The 15,628-nt window shown below is 48.6% G+C and overlaps 1 protein-coding gene across 3 annotated transcripts in view; it reads left to right on the top strand.

Annotated features, from left to right (window-relative positions):
• mtor (mechanistic target of rapamycin kinase) overlaps positions 1-15,628 on the top strand; it is a 92,703-nt gene that overhangs the window by 14,823 nt on the left and 62,252 nt on the right. For all 3 annotated transcript variants that reach the window (XM_056421939.1, XM_056421940.1, XM_056421938.1), the window contains exons 18-26: positions 241-370; positions 5,639-5,889; positions 6,050-6,136; positions 8,022-8,189; positions 10,868-10,980; positions 13,634-13,796; positions 14,283-14,375; positions 14,609-14,752; positions 15,343-15,485. In XM_056421939.1, coding sequence (XP_056277914.1) covers positions 241-370; positions 5,639-5,889; positions 6,050-6,136; positions 8,022-8,189; positions 10,868-10,980; positions 13,634-13,796; positions 14,283-14,375; positions 14,609-14,752; positions 15,343-15,485 — 1,292 coding nt within the window. The remainder of the gene's footprint in view (positions 1-240; positions 371-5,638; positions 5,890-6,049; positions 6,137-8,021; positions 8,190-10,867; positions 10,981-13,633; positions 13,797-14,282; positions 14,376-14,608; positions 14,753-15,342; positions 15,486-15,628) is intronic.

Below are 15,628 nucleotides of genomic sequence, written 5' to 3'. Positions count from 1 at the left end.
CCATATCCGTTTGGGCGTTCAGCCTTTCAAAAACAACATTTTCACAGCGGTTGGTAAACTGGTTGGGTGGTCTAGCAGCAATACAACCGCACCATTAATTAAATTTGTATAACCCCAAATAGCAAAAGACCTGTTTTAAATTTTTTTGAAACGATTTATTTCGGGTCGTGACTGATCGTCTTGTTGAAGCTGTTCTCTGCCGCTCAGTGGGCGCTTGCTAACTGCGCCGTGTCCCAACAGGCTATCCGTGTGCTGGGTCTCCTCGGAGCTCTGGACCCCTACAAGCACAAGGTGAACATCGGCATGATCGACCAATCCCGAGACGCCTCCGCCGTCAGTCTCACCGAGTCGAAGTCCAGTCAGGACTCAGGTGGGCCACAATAACTAATCACAAATACACTTCTTTGCATTTCTGAAACAGCTGGAAAAAACTACTCTAAATCAACCCATGGAATCCTTTTCAAAATCCCACTGTGTGGGTCCATCTATTGTTGTTTTAATTACATCTGTACGAGCCTGATGGATAGTATTCTAAAGGGTCCGTATGTTAGATCGTCATGGAATTTGTGATGATTTTCTTTTTTCCAGTCGGCCGGATGGTAAACGGCAAGTGAACCGCAGGGCAGAGCTGTTTGTTGGTCCACTTTGATAGCCGTTATACCACGGGGTCAGATCAGTCTCAATAATTGCAAATGCACACACAGAGTAGAGACTCACACATGCACACGCAAAGATTCACAAACGGGCACAGAACAATTCACAAATATATTCAATTTACAAATGCACGCACAACGTTTCACAAATACGTTTCAATGCACACATAAATAAATTACGATTTGTTTGTTTGTCGATCGCACCGTATTTGTTTGTGGGATTTTGAGACTCCCCATGCCGTGGCTCGATTCGCAAATGCGTTTTTTTTCCAACATAGACCTCTCTGTAGCCAATCAGATGTCGCCCTCATTTTCATCCAATCACATTGTAAATCAAATATATTTGTGAATTGTGCATTTGTGAATCTGTGTGTTTGCATTTGTGAGTCTGTCTGTGTGCATTTGCAATTATTGAGGCTGATCTTACCCCGTATTATACCACAGTTCTTGTGTTTTTTTGTATTATTTTTTTAATAGGATTTACCATGTACCTTTCTGACTCCCTTTCATCTCCGAACCTCTCTAGAGCCGCCCCCGTCGAGGTGGTCCGATGTGTTTTTGGAAACATCAGGACGCACATGAATATAATATAAATCTGGTCCAACCACCACGTGCACGCATCTGGCAGCAGGCGGCCTAACACACTTCTTAGAGACAAGGGAGGCTTAGTGGGGTGACTTATTGGAGCAAACGGCTCCGCTTTTAAAGGTCAGGCCGTTAGCATTTTGGAAGATGCATGTAAATGTCATTTTTGAAATCCGGGGAGAGCTTTTTGTATGTCAGAAATTGACTCATGCATGTATTTTTAGATTAGTCAAATATATATTTTTTTGTCATATTCATGAACAATTTAGATGGTTTTAAAACCGCTGAAGAGGAAATGGAGTCCCGGATTCCAGCTTTTTGGTTACAGCAGCTGGTCATAGTGATACGGGATGTTTCATACTTCACTCAATTGAACAATATTAAACTGTGGGACCATTTGTGCAGGATGGGTGAGACCTTGAATACACACCGATTCCCCCTAACCGTTCAGCGTGCTGCAGATAGAACACACCGTTGACCTTCCTCTTTGGTCTGAATACGATCTGGTTTCAACCTCAATTACTTGACTCGGACTCACAAGAGACAGAGACGTGATACGTCGACACACTCGGAGACAAAACACTATTTCTTGCATCTGCATCCGAAAAGTCAGCAGCAGCAGCTTTGGCTTTCGGGGTTTGAAATTTGTTGGATCCCCCCCATCCCCCCCACCCCCGCCCTTCAGGATCCGATCTCTGGCTTCTAGTCTGATCGACGTCCAACCAAACCCCCAGTTGAGTTTGTCGTGCCAGATTGGAGGGAGACGTAACCACGACGACCGTATTGGGACTTTTTAAAGAGTGACCCACTTTTGCATCCGATTTAATAAAGTCAAACGCTTTCATATACACGCGTGAGAATGGATACTCAAGCGAAAATGCACGAATCATTTCGTCATCGCGTGTCATTTGAGACCGTTCTCATTCTCCACTCCTGTCAAACTTCATTTGTATGTTTGTTGTCACAAACAAAAGAGAACAAAGCAAAACGTCATATTCAAACCCCCAGGAAGAACGCCAGGCTTTGAAGCAACACTTCAGAGTGGGCCAACGGTGTGGAATGATCATTTCCGTGGCCCCAAAAAATACTTTCTTGCATTAGGAAAGAGACGTCTATAATTCAGCGGATCATCGAAAAACATTTTGTTGTCGAGGTGAATCCACTTTGAGCTTTTATTCAAAATCTATACATCCTTAAAGTTGCAAAATTATCTACCATCCAAACCTAGAGTTATTTTGCTGCCTCTGTTCATGCGAATGAGCAACAGTCGACTGGAGGCTGGGAGGCGGAGTCAAGGGAAGCGCTAGCAGGCTTTTTTTATTCTCTAAATATTTTTTTTTTAATTCAGACGCTTCCGACGCGGTATCCGGTTTTCTTACACCCGTGGTCATCTTCTCTGAGTGTACCAACGGGGGAGCGGGGGGGGGGTATCCATCAGAAGTAGTCACGGCCTTAAGCCTGGAACCCCAATGGGGCTGCGTTGTTCTTTGGCTCAATGTGAAAATAAATAATATAACACACTTGTGATTTTAGTCTTACTCACCTCGTCTCACTTACTAACATAGAGCTACAAACTGAAAGACCACTCTCATGGTGATTCGGGATGTTTTGAATGTTGACCCCATTGAAATGGACTGCCCCAACTTCAAGGCCGTTATCCTCTTCTAAATCCTAACGATGACGATGGATACAAATGGTCATTTCGGGGCTCTCTTCCCCCCCCCCCCCCCCCCCGTCGGTGTCTCAGAATGGGATCTTGGACGATACGGTAATAGTTTTTCCAGTTTGTTTTGAAAATGGCCTGCGACTGGAAGCGGAGGCCGTGTATCTGTTGGCAGATGTGTCAGGGCGGGTCGTCCGGAGCACCGGCGATACTTATCGGCATGCTTCTTTCGTTACGTGGGAGGTCACCTGACTTCAAACGAGACCAATCGCGTCACTACAAGAACGCCCGGGGGAGATAAAACTTGATGAAATGGTGCCCTCTTAACAAGTTGCTGTTTTTACATCTGTTATTATGGCTAGGAAACTGTTCAGTTCTTTTTCCTTTATCCCCCCCCCCCCCCTCCCCAGTATGCACAGCTGAAACCCGAATTACTGCCGCCGCTGCTGCCTCGCTTAGCTACACTGGTGCCCGTTTGTGGTGCCGTAAAGATGCACATGTGCTGCCTTCTATCGCCGCCATTATTCTGGACTTGGTGAAGGCCGGAATAATAAAAAGATCCAACGCATACCCGTCTTTTGGCCTGCGAGCCCCGTGCCAATCTGTTTTGCCTACGCTCCGGAGTCCTCCGGGAGCCGACCGGAGCAGCTGAAACTGTCCTCCCGCAGAAGGGCCGGTGAAACGCTCAATACCACAGATCTGTATTCTCAGATGCCTCCTAAAACCTAATGGCTCTGCATAGATAAATGGTCAGACTGACCTCATTTGCATGGCCTGTTACACACGAAAAAAAGCCATTAATAAACCTGGTGAGTCTAAGAATGGAATATTCCTTCTAAATGTCAACTGGACCACCGCTGTCGCTCGGTCTCTTTTTAAGAAATGGATAAATCCTGCGCTCTCTAATTTTGGGCACAACTGCTGAAACTCTCATGTGGCTCTTTTTTCCCTTTCTTTTTTTTGGCCCTCTGATTCTCCTGTACTTTTAAAGGTGATTCTGAAGTGGCCGATCACATATGGCAGCAATCAAAGTGTGAATTACAGGGTGTTCAGACCCAAGCGGCACGCTTTAGAAAAGAGAGAGACGCACGGGGCGGAGACACCAAATGCAACCTTCTTTAAAAATGCAATCAAACAGAACGGTTTGTGTTTCCGTCACCTCGTCTTCTGCGTTGACGATTGCGAGGCTTCGGCCTCAGGAATGTGAGCGTTCAACCGAAGTGCAGTAGCAGTAGCAAAACGGGGCTTCATTTTTTCTCTCTCCGTCCAACGCTAACCTGAACCTGAGCAGCATGAGTTTCTCGTTGCCTTTTCCCCTCTGTAATGTCCATGCTCTATCCTGTTCTCTGTGTAATTACCTTCGCATTGAAAATGTGGAAGGTTATGTTTTGATCGCCGTGTATTTATTTATTTGTATGCGTGTTACTCGCATAACTCAAAACGTATTAAACCGAATCGCATGAAATTTGGTGGGATGATTGGTTATTATCCGGGGACCATTTGATTGGGATCAATCGGGTCAAAGGTAAAGGTCATGAAAAGGTCAAAATCTTCTTTTTACCATAGCACGGTCAATTTCTATCCAATTGGCATGCAACTAATGCCAAAATGTTCAGAATTCAATGCCCAATCTTGTGATATGCGAAGGTATGCGCTCTACCGAGTGCCCGTTCTAGTTACATTTGTAACCGTGACCGGCCCCTTACGTATCACCGTGTGAACCCACGTCGTCAGCACGCATTACGTCATCACGTTATTGCGAGTGAATGCAAGTGGCCCAAAGGAGAAACCACGCAGTGTTTATGTTGCCATTAAAAGGGGCTCTGGACGAAACACACCAGGGCAGAGTCGTCAACTACTGCAATACATTATTTTTTATCAGTCAAAATCCTATCCAACAACGTCAGCTCTTTCCTACCAACAGCCGATTATTGTTGTTTTACTTAACAGCCGGCACCAGAAGCACCGTCGGCTGTATTTAGAGGGAAGGATGGGGTGTTGATTTGGATGGTGGGGTGGGGGGTGGTGGTGTGGGGGAGGGGATTGTTGCGTCATAAATCACCGTTTAAATACTCTTTCACACTGGAGAGTTATTGACTAATAGTCTCCGAGTGTCATGACATCGTCACACGGCTTGGGCCCGGCTCGTAAAATGAGCTCAAGCACTCGTGACTGTATGATCACATTTGGAGGAAATATAGAAGTAGCTTTTTTTTCTTCTTCAGTAGAATTGAGCTGGACGTGTTCTTTTACCTTCCGAGTTCAAGTTTCCCCCCACCACTTTAACCACTATTTATTTTAATACAGGTCTACGTTTACAGTCCTTATGGTTTTCAAAAATTTGCTCACGGATTTTGTCGTGTCACAAAATAAAGCAGGAAAATGTGTGTTTTTTATATCATGAAAGACTTAATGCAGGTATTTCATATTTCACGCGTATTATTAAATATGTTATTAGTATGTCTCGTGTAAAGCAACTATAGATTGAACGTCAGCTCCGGCCCCTTGTCCAGTGCATGCTGGGATATGCCGTGGATGGACACATATATTTCTTCGTCTGGTTTGGACCAGGAAGTGCCATGATTTCAAATGATGTCAATTTAAAAGCCGCGTTATAAGACAATGTTTTATTCACGTTTTTTTTTGTTATTCCAGAAGAAAGAAGAAGGAAAAAAAACAAAGCTCCGACTTTTGTTGTCATTGTGCAAATCTCACCCATTGTGCTTCCTCCTTCCAGCGGACTACAGCACCAGTGAGATGCTGGTGAACATGGGCAACCTGCCCCTGGACGAGTTCTACCCGGCCGTGGCCATCGTGACCCTGATGCGCATCCTGAGGGACCCGTCGCTCTCCAACCACCACACCATGGTGGTGCAGGCCGTCACCTTCATCTTCAAGTCGCTGGGCCTCAAGTGTGTCCAGTTCCTGCCGCAGGTCATGCCCACTTTCCTCAACGTGATCCGGGTCTGCGACGCCAGCATCCGCGAGGTAGGCGGCGCGAGAGAATACGAGGAGAGGGAGGCCATCTGGTTGATTTTCGTCGTCCGTTTACTTCTGGTTCATAGCGGCAGTTATTCTCATCATCAGCGAGTCCCTCACTCTTTTTTTTCTCCCCCTCCTCCCTTTATGTGCCCCTTTTGCACTCCAGTTCCTCTTCCAGCAGATGGGAATGTTGGTGTGCTTTGTGAAGATCCACATCCGGCCGTACATGGATGACATCTTCACCCTCATCAGAGTGAGTAACCGTGGCAACAGGCCCCGCGTTTTCCTCCAGACAGCTGCAAACTCTTAATTGCTCTCCACCAGCCATGGGGAGCGACGTGTTCAGACCTCCGTGATGAAGTCTGGCCCCCCCCCAGTGTAACGCCGCGTATGGCGTGGCACCAATCGACGAGATTAAAGAGGCCCCTTGTTTAGGATGACAGCGGGTCAGACATTCCTGACATTCACCCGTTATCACATGAGCTGAAGCCTGCGCCTCCTTTGCACTCGCACAACACACACTTGTCAATCACATAATCGTATCGCAAAGCGCCCAAATATCATATGACTGACTGGCTTTGTCACAGAATCTCTTTTTTGTTGTTGCAATGGCGGTAACTCCTCCTGCAGAAAAAGTGATTGAGAGAACTGGACCGCTGCGCCTCGAGTCCCCCTGAGTTAATAAACGGCGAGTGAAACAAAGAATCTATTCATTTTTTTCGTGTGCTCACGCATCCAGATGAGGGGGCTGGAATAGCCATTCAGGATGTACACTCACTCGCTCCCGAGTCAGCTGCCACAGGCGGGGAAGAAAGCAGGAAGTTTGTGGGGGGGGGGCTTGAGAACCTCTGGCCGCTGACTAAACACCTTGGCCAGATCTCACAGCCGAAGCCCATTGACCGGTTGACGCATTGCGTGACTTGGAATCCGCCGCCTCAACTCCAATCGCGATTATAAAACGGAGTGTCATCAGCAACACAGACGTGATGTCAGCCTCGCGGGGAAACCGTCTCCCGTTCCTCGGCATCGAAGTATCGTGACGCTCTCCCGCTCTGCCTCTGGCGCGCCAACGCTCGGAGCGTCCAGAGGGGGAAGGAGGTCTGTCCAAAACGTCTCCGTCACACTCTCGGCTCGTTGATGGAAAAGTACATTTTGACCCAATTCCTCAGCGCCGCACAAACACCACGTGAGAGGACGGTGGATGAGGTAGTGCTTTGTACTAAGTGCTTTGGGGAGTATAAAAGTATATTCTTCAGTATATTCAGAACTCTCATGAATTGAGGTCACTCCTATTTCGACATACAACTCACTACGGCCACATCGGTCTCTTAGCTCAGATAGTATCAGTTTTTTTTATTAGTTTTTTTTAGATCACACTGGACATTTGTGGAGATTTTTTATTGTAGGATACTCTACAGTCTGACCTCATATTATTTAATTGTATATATTTAATTTCTTTATTCAACATTTCCCTGATGGTATTAATAGTATTCCTTTTCGAGATGGTTAGTCACAGAATGCCCCTTTTGCTATACATAGCAAAGACAGTATTCCTGAGTTTAGCTTTGTTTTCGAAGAAGTACACAACCTTTAAAAGTTTGGAGTCACCGAGACAATTTTGTGTTTTCCATGAAAACTCACACTTTTATTTATCAAATGAATTGTAAAATGAATAGAAAATACAGTCAAGACATTGACAAGGTTAGAAATAATGAGTTTTATTTGAAATATTAATTCTGTTCTTCAAACTTGTCGCTCAAAAGAAGGCCAGTTCTATAGCTTCTCTCACCAGCATAACTGTTTTCAGCTGTGCTTACATAATTGCACAAGGGTTTTCTAACCCTCCATTAGTCTTCTAAGGCGATGAGTAAACACAATGTACCATTAGAACACTGGAGTTAGGCCTCTATACACCTATGTAGATATTTCATTAAAAAACAGAGATTACCCATTTACCACATTAACAATGTAGAGAGGATATTTTTGATTTATTCAATGTTATCTTCATTGAAAAAAACGTATTTTTAAAATAAGGACATTTTTAATTAGCTTTTCTTTTTTTATAAGTGACCCCAAACCTTTGAACGGTAGTGTATTTCACATCGTGGTTTACTAACATCCTCTGCTCTGCCCTGTAGGAGTACTGGACCCCAAACAACCCCATGCAGAACACCATCATCCTTCTGATCGAGCAGATTGTGGTGGCACTGGGTGGAGAGTTCAAGCTCTACCTGCCTCAGCTCATCCCCCACATGCTGCGTGTCTTCATGCACGACAACAGCACCGGGCGCAGTGTCACCATCAAGGTCGGTGTTCTTGGAGTAAAGATGGCCTCTCGGCCTCTTCTTTCATTTTCCGTTCTGTTGTTTTATGAGAAAACTGCTGACATTGGTATGCGCTGTACTTTATTCTCAAGTTTAACCACAGCGTTCTATTCTGACCTGTCGAACGCTCTATTTTGTTCTATCGGATACGTTCTAAATGTTGCTCTTTCCGATATTGCCGGACAACCTCTGAGTGAGGCAAAGGGCCCGAAAGATACACACACGTTTTCTTTCATGTTCTTTCCGTGATCTTTTACAAACAATAAATAAATACTAATATTGTAGAAGTTACAGAACAGTAGAGATAAACAACTTCCATCTTTTGGATTCAATATTAAAAACGTAAACAAATTACCCACAATTCATAGTATTGTGATGTTAAAAATGTGCAGATGGAGAAAAAAAGGTAAACAAAGCCGGGCATATTATTATTGCATTGACACAAAAACACTAAAAATGAAGTGTAAAAATACATGAAATCAAAAAACAAGTAAATATATAATTTAAATGACCTCATCTTGTGTGGGAAGAGCCTGGACGATGTCCAAATCGGGAAGTAAAATGTATAAAATAAATACCCACAATTGTACACAATATATTTAGTTGACGTCATGGTAACGTGATATGTTGCATGTGCTGTCCCGTTCAGATTTACACCGTGTCATGCCCTCACAGTCGGGGGGGGTTACAGAGGCCAATGACAGGAGCTCAGTCTGTAGGGATCTGTAGGGAGTCCACGGACCAGTAGCTCCAGAGGTCAGACCAGCAGCTGGAGAGGTGACGGTTCACCTCCTGGGCATTGTTGAGCAAGGCATCGAAACCCATAACTTCTCAAGCACTCTGACATCATCCACAAACAAAACAGTGTGTGTGTGTGTGTCTGTGTGTGTGACAGCGGAATGAAAAAACGCAATTTGTGTGTTCGCTAAAATACAACTTGACAAATTTGAGGACCGCTGCAGGTGGTATGCTTAGATCCAGCGGGAATACATTTCGACGGGCGGATTTCGGTCCGACTGTGAATCGGAAGAATCCTCCCCCCATCAGGACCAACCCCGACCATTTCACTTCTCACAGAAAATAAAAAGGTAGCTGTAGCAGAGAGTTAAAAAGTGTAAGCTTTAATGGCCATAATTGATCATGCCAGAGAGAGATGCATATGCATCACTCCTGGACTGATAGATGGAGAACGTGTGTCATGAATCAGAAAAGTAGAGAAAGTGTAGGTAGCTGTGTGTGTGTGTGTGTGTGTTTTTAATGTGCTTCCATCGCTCTCAGAAGGCTGCAGGACCTCAGCCCACAGTTGACTTATTGAGGTGCTGTGTGTTTTTGTTCCGCGGCTTCCGTCGATATCCATCAAAACCGTCCGGGCCTCGAGCCGCTTCGCGTTGCAATGCAGCAGTTCAAAGACGGCGTAGACCCGTAGCTTACACACTCTCCCGTCTCGGCGGCGGCCGCCGCTGCCAGAGGTCGTCTGGGTTTCTCTCGGAACCCCTAAATCATGGTCTGGTGCACAGCCCACAGAAGGTAAAATCACAAGTAGTGCGTACACCGAGCGCTCTCTGCTCCGCCGCTGCGTTGTCTCCAGAGTCTGCAGTATTCGATAACCCAGCAGCCCACAGTCTGGAGAGTCTATAACTCAGGCCCGGGTCCTGGAGCTCAATCTTAAGCACAGGATGGGGGGATCGTCACGAAATGGGGATTCCGGGAATCGGCTTACCCTCGAGTCCAAAGGAGAAGAAAAGAAAAACATAGATCCATCATTTCAAGGGGGCCCTGGCCACCCCGAAACCCCCCTAACACACACACACACACACACACACACACACAGGCATGCAGCTACACACACACACACAAACCGCCACACCTCCACCTCGGCTTCCTGCTGTCTCGCCATGCGTCACTTGGGGGAGGGGGGGGGGGGCTGGGTTTGCTTCAACATATACGTCACCCTTCAAAGACCATCTTAACCGCGCACACACACACACATGCTGCTCACACACATTCTCCACACGACATGATGTAACCATCGGACCAAACTACAGGAGCCTTTTCTGGGAGGAAAAGCAAAAGCAAATATTCACACAGTCGGTGTTAATTATAATAATAATTCTTCCGTAACCGAGCACTGCTACCTTAATGCTTTCCCCGCTTCAAGAAATCACAACTTAATATCCATCCGGGAATTCATATTGCTTATTGCAGGGTATAATTTGGTTGGGAAACCATGCGATGAACACATGTCAGATCTGTGATGAAGACACAGCGTAGCATAACAAAACAATCCACAGATGACAAACGAAGAGAGAGAAGAGTACACACTTAAGGACGCATGCAATCAAACACTCTATCTCTCAATGATAGAACAGTGAAGACATTTACTGAAAACATTGGCAAGAAAAACAAAGCATATTTAATGAAGCGAAATTATGACGCAGAACGGATGATTTCAGTTAAATGAATCTAATCGGAAGGAAAACCAACTTCTTAAGAAACACACGGGACTGTAACGCGAATGTGATCACAGCCTCTTTGTGAATACTTTGACGTATGAGGAACAAAAAAAACTATATTTTGTTATAGCAGTTTGTTTAAAAAACATAAATCTGTAGATCTGCATAATGCTTCAGTTTCAGTGTGTGCTCTCTTTTTTTTCACAGATGCTCAACGCCATCCAGCTGTTTGGTGCCAACCTGGACGACTACCTGCACTTGCTGCTGCCTCCCATCGTCAAGCTGTTCGACGCCTCCGATGTGACCCTGCAGGCCCGCAAGTCAGTACGCCAACATGGCCACCAGTACGCCAACATGGCCGTCAGTACGCCAACATGGCCGTCAGTACGCCAACATGGCCGTCAGTACGCCAACATGGCCACCAGTACGCCAACATGGCCGTCAGTACGCCAACATGGCCGTCAGTACGCCAACATGGCCGTCAGTACGCCAACATGGCCACCGGTACGCCAACATGGCCACCAGTATGCCAACATGGCCGTCAGTATGCCAACATGGCCGTCAGTACGCCAACATGGCCACCAGTACGCCAACATGGCCGCCGGTACGCCAACATGGCCACCAGTATGCCAACATGGCCGTCAGTACGCCAACATGGCCGTCAGTACGCCAACATGGCCACCAGTACGCCAACATGGCCGCCGGTACGCCAACATGGCCACCAGTATGCCAACATGGCCGTCAGTACGCCAACATGGCCACCAGTACGCCAACATGGCCGTCAGTACGCCAACATGGCCGTCAGTACGCCAACATGGCGTCAGTGCCAACATGGCCACCGTACGCCACATGGCCGTCAGTACGCCAACATGGCCGTCAGTACGCCAACATGGCCACCGGTACGCCAACATGGCCGTCAGTACGCCAACATGGCCGTCAGTACGCCACATGGCCGTCAGTACGCCAACATGGCCGTCAGTACGCCAACATGGCCACCGGTACGCCAACATGGCCACCGGTATGCCAACATGGCCACCGGTATGCCAACATGGCCACCGGTATGCCAACATGGCCACCAGTATGCCAACATGGCCACCAGTACGCCAACATGGCCACCAGTATGCCAACATGGCCACCGGTATGCCAACATGGCCACCAGTATGCCAACATGGCCACCAGTATGCCAACATGGCCACCGGTACGCCAACATGGCCACCGGTATGCCAACATGGCCACCAGTATGCCAACATGGCCACCAGTATGCCAACATGGCCACCAGTATGCCAACATGGCCACCAGTATGCCAACATGGCCACCAGTACGCCAACATGGCCACCGGTATGCCAACATGGCCACCGGTATGCCAACATGGCCACCGGTATGCCAACATGGCCGTCGGTATGCCAACATGGCCGTCGGTACGCCAACATGGCCACCGGTACGCCAACATGGCCACCGGTATGCCAACATGGCCACCAGTACGCCAACATGGCCCAGTATGCCAACATGGCCACCAGTATGCGCCAACATGGCCACCAGTACGCCAACATGGCCACCGGTATGCCAACATGGCCACCAGTATGCCAACATGGCCACCAGTATGCCAACATGGCCACCAGTATGCCAACATGGCCACCGGTACGCCAACATGGCCACCAGTACGCCAACATGGCCACCAGTATGCCAACATGGCCACCAGTACGCCAACATGGCCACCAGTATGCCAACATGGCCACCAGTACGCCAACATGGCCACCAGTATGCCAACATGGCCACCAGTACGCCAACATGGCCACCAGTATGCCAACATGGCCACCAGTACGCCAACATGGCCACCAGTATGCCAACATGGCCACCGGTACGCCAACATGGCCACCGGTACGCCAACATGGCCACCAGTATGCCAACATGGCCACCAGTATGCCAACATGGCCACCAGTACGCCAACATGGCCACCAGTATGCCAACATGGCCACCAGTATGCCAACATGGCCACCAGTATGCCAACATGGCCACCAGTACGCCAACATGGCCACCAGTATGCCAACATGGCCACCAGTATGCCAACATGGCCACCAGTACGCCAACATGGCCACCAGTACGCCAACATGGCCACCAGTATGCCAACATGGCCACCAGTACGCCAACATGGCCACCAGTATGCCAACATGGCCACCAGCGCCAACATGGCCACCAGTATGCCAACATGGCCACCAGTATGCCAACATGGGCACCAGTACGCCAACATGGCCACCAGTATGCCAACATGGCCACCAGTATGCCAACATGGCCACCAGTACGCCAACATGGCCACCAGTACGCCAACATGGCCACCAGTACGCCAACATGGCCACCAGTACGCCAACATGGCCACCAGTATGCCAACATGGCCACCAGTATGCCAACATGGCCACCAGTACGCCAACATGGCCACCAGTATGCCAACATGGCCACCAGTACGCCACCATGGCCACCAGTATGCCAACATGGCCACCAGTATGCCAACATGGCCACCAGTACGCCACCATGGCCACCAGTACGCCAACATGGCCACCAGTATGCCAACATGGCCACCAGTATGCCAACATGGCCACCAGTACGCCAACATGGCCACCAGTATGCCAACATGGCCACCAGTACGCCACCATGGCCACCAGTGTGCCAACATGGCCACCAGTACGCCAACATGGCCGCCGGTACGCCAACATGGCCACCAGTACGCCAACATGGCCGCCATTGTCTACGAACGTGCGCCACATAAATGGGTGGGCGGGGGAGGGAGGTGGGGGAAAGAAAGGCAACTATAGAGCCAGAAAGAAGAACAGGGTTTCCAGTTTAGTATTCTTCAAAGTGTCACTTGTGTGTCTCGGGTTTCTCTGCCGCTACTACTGGGCGAGTAAAGTTCATTTGTGTGTGTGTGTGTGTGCGTGTGTGTGTGTGTTTACCTGTTTCCCCCCCTCTGTGCTGCACCAGGGTTTCCTTGGAGACACTGGACCGGCTGACCGAGTCCCTGGACTTCACCGACTACGCCTCGCGCATCATCCACCCGATTGTGCGCACACTCGACGGCACGCCCGAGCTGCGCGCCACCTCCATGGACACCCTGTCCTCGCTCGTGTTCCAGTTGGGAAAGAAGGTAGCTGCCGGTGTCCCCGGGGGGGGGGTGGGGGGGCTCCCATTTAGATCAATTAGACTGTTCTTCAAAAGACTTATTTCCAGCCTCCCCCGCTGCTGAACAGCGCTGCGGTAAACCCTCCGCCATCGCACCAGTCTTAATTACCGGTACTTCCTGGCAGACTGCTGATGTCATTGGCAGCTGGGGGGGGGGGCGGGGGTTGTTGGGGGGTTGGTGTTTATGAGGCTGGATGAAGTCATGTTTACCCCTCCCCCCCCCCGAGCCATCTCCTCTCATATCCCTTCACACCCTCGGGGGCCTATCCTCAGAGGCACCGTTCCCACGTGCGGCCTCGTCTGGCAGCCGAGACCTGAAGGGGAAGTTCGAGACAAGTGCAGGATTTTCAGTGATTTGGCTTCTGGGTGTTCGGGGCTAGCCAGACCACACCACATAATCATATGTACACCCTTTTCATTTAGTCTTCTTCTTTACCCCCTCTGTTCTCAGTACCAGATCTTCATACCCATGGTGAACAAAGTGATGCTGAAGCACAGGATCAACCACCAGCGCTACGACATCCTCATATGCCGCATCGTGAAGGTGAGTCTCCCCCCGATATGTGGGTTGTTTTTCTCGAAAAACCATTAGAACCGACACAGAGTAACTGCACATGGTCAAGCAATAAATTGCAAAAAGTCACCGCCATGCTTTGTTTATCAACAGTTCACCGAAATGCATTTCTACATTCATAAAACATGTTTCGAGGCCTCATTAAACAGTGTGTGTGTGTGTGTGTGTGTGTGTGTGTGTGCGTGCGTGCGCGCACATCATAGGGCTACACTCTGGCTGAGGAGGAAGAGGACCCTCTAATCTTCCAACATCGCCAGCTTCGTAACCAAGGCGACACTCTGGTCAGCGGGCCGGTGGAGGCGGGGCCTATGAAGAAGCTTCACGTTAGCACCACTGCACTCCAGAAGGTCAGAAGGGGTTATCGTTGACATTTGGTGCTTTCACAGTGAAGGGTAACACGTGCGAGGTCCGCTGTTGATTTCATAGGCGGGGTTGTGTACAGGAAACGGCCGACTGTTTACCTCTGTATCCGTAGTGATGACACATGGAAAACAACAGAGCAACGATGAACGAAAGGGGGAGAAGCATTCGACCGGACTGGGAGCACCTGAGTTCATTGTGAAAAAAAAAACCTCATTTGGGCGGGTTTTTCCCCATGGGGTCTCCGAATGCTTCAATGAATACGAACGTGATGTGAATCATATGCCGTGGCCTTCACACTCGCGAAGACATCAACAGGGCTCGCCGCCATCGTCATCAAAGTGCCAAATGAGGCAATCTTTTGGGGAGAACGCCGTTTTCAGTCTTCGGAATGTCTGACCACACGTAGTAAAAAAAAAAAAAAAAGATTTATGCGTCCCGTCTCAGCCAGATGAGAGAGAGAGACACACACACACACACAGACGTTACCTGTGACACTCGTGGTCTGGGGAAACGGTGCTGCTCCCACGTAGTTCCCAGTGCAATGCTGAAATGGAAGACGTCTGTCTTTCCACAGGCTTGGGGTGCGGCCAGGAAGGTGTCCAAAGATGATTGGCTTGAGTGGCTGCGGCGCTTGAGCGTGGTCCTGCTCAAGGAGTCGTCTTCTCCCGCCCTGCGATCGTGCTGGTCCCTGGCCCAAACCTACATCCCTCTCGCCAGGTCGGGTCTACCTCTCTAACCTCACTTCCTCCCTCCTGTATTTCACCTTTTTATATATTTTTTGCTCGTCTCAGTCCTTTTTACGGTCCACATCCACAGCAGAAACGTTCACGCAATGTTCATGCTATTGCAAGCACGCTAAT

Source organism: Pseudoliparis swirei, chromosome 9 (assembly GCF_029220125.1).
Source record: "Pseudoliparis swirei isolate HS2019 ecotype Mariana Trench chromosome 9, NWPU_hadal_v1, whole genome shotgun sequence".
Lineage (NCBI taxonomy): Eukaryota > Metazoa > Chordata > Actinopteri > Perciformes > Liparidae > Pseudoliparis > Pseudoliparis swirei.
The sequence above is the reverse complement of the archived record's forward strand: the minus strand, read 5'-3'. Positions and strand labels throughout refer to the sequence as shown.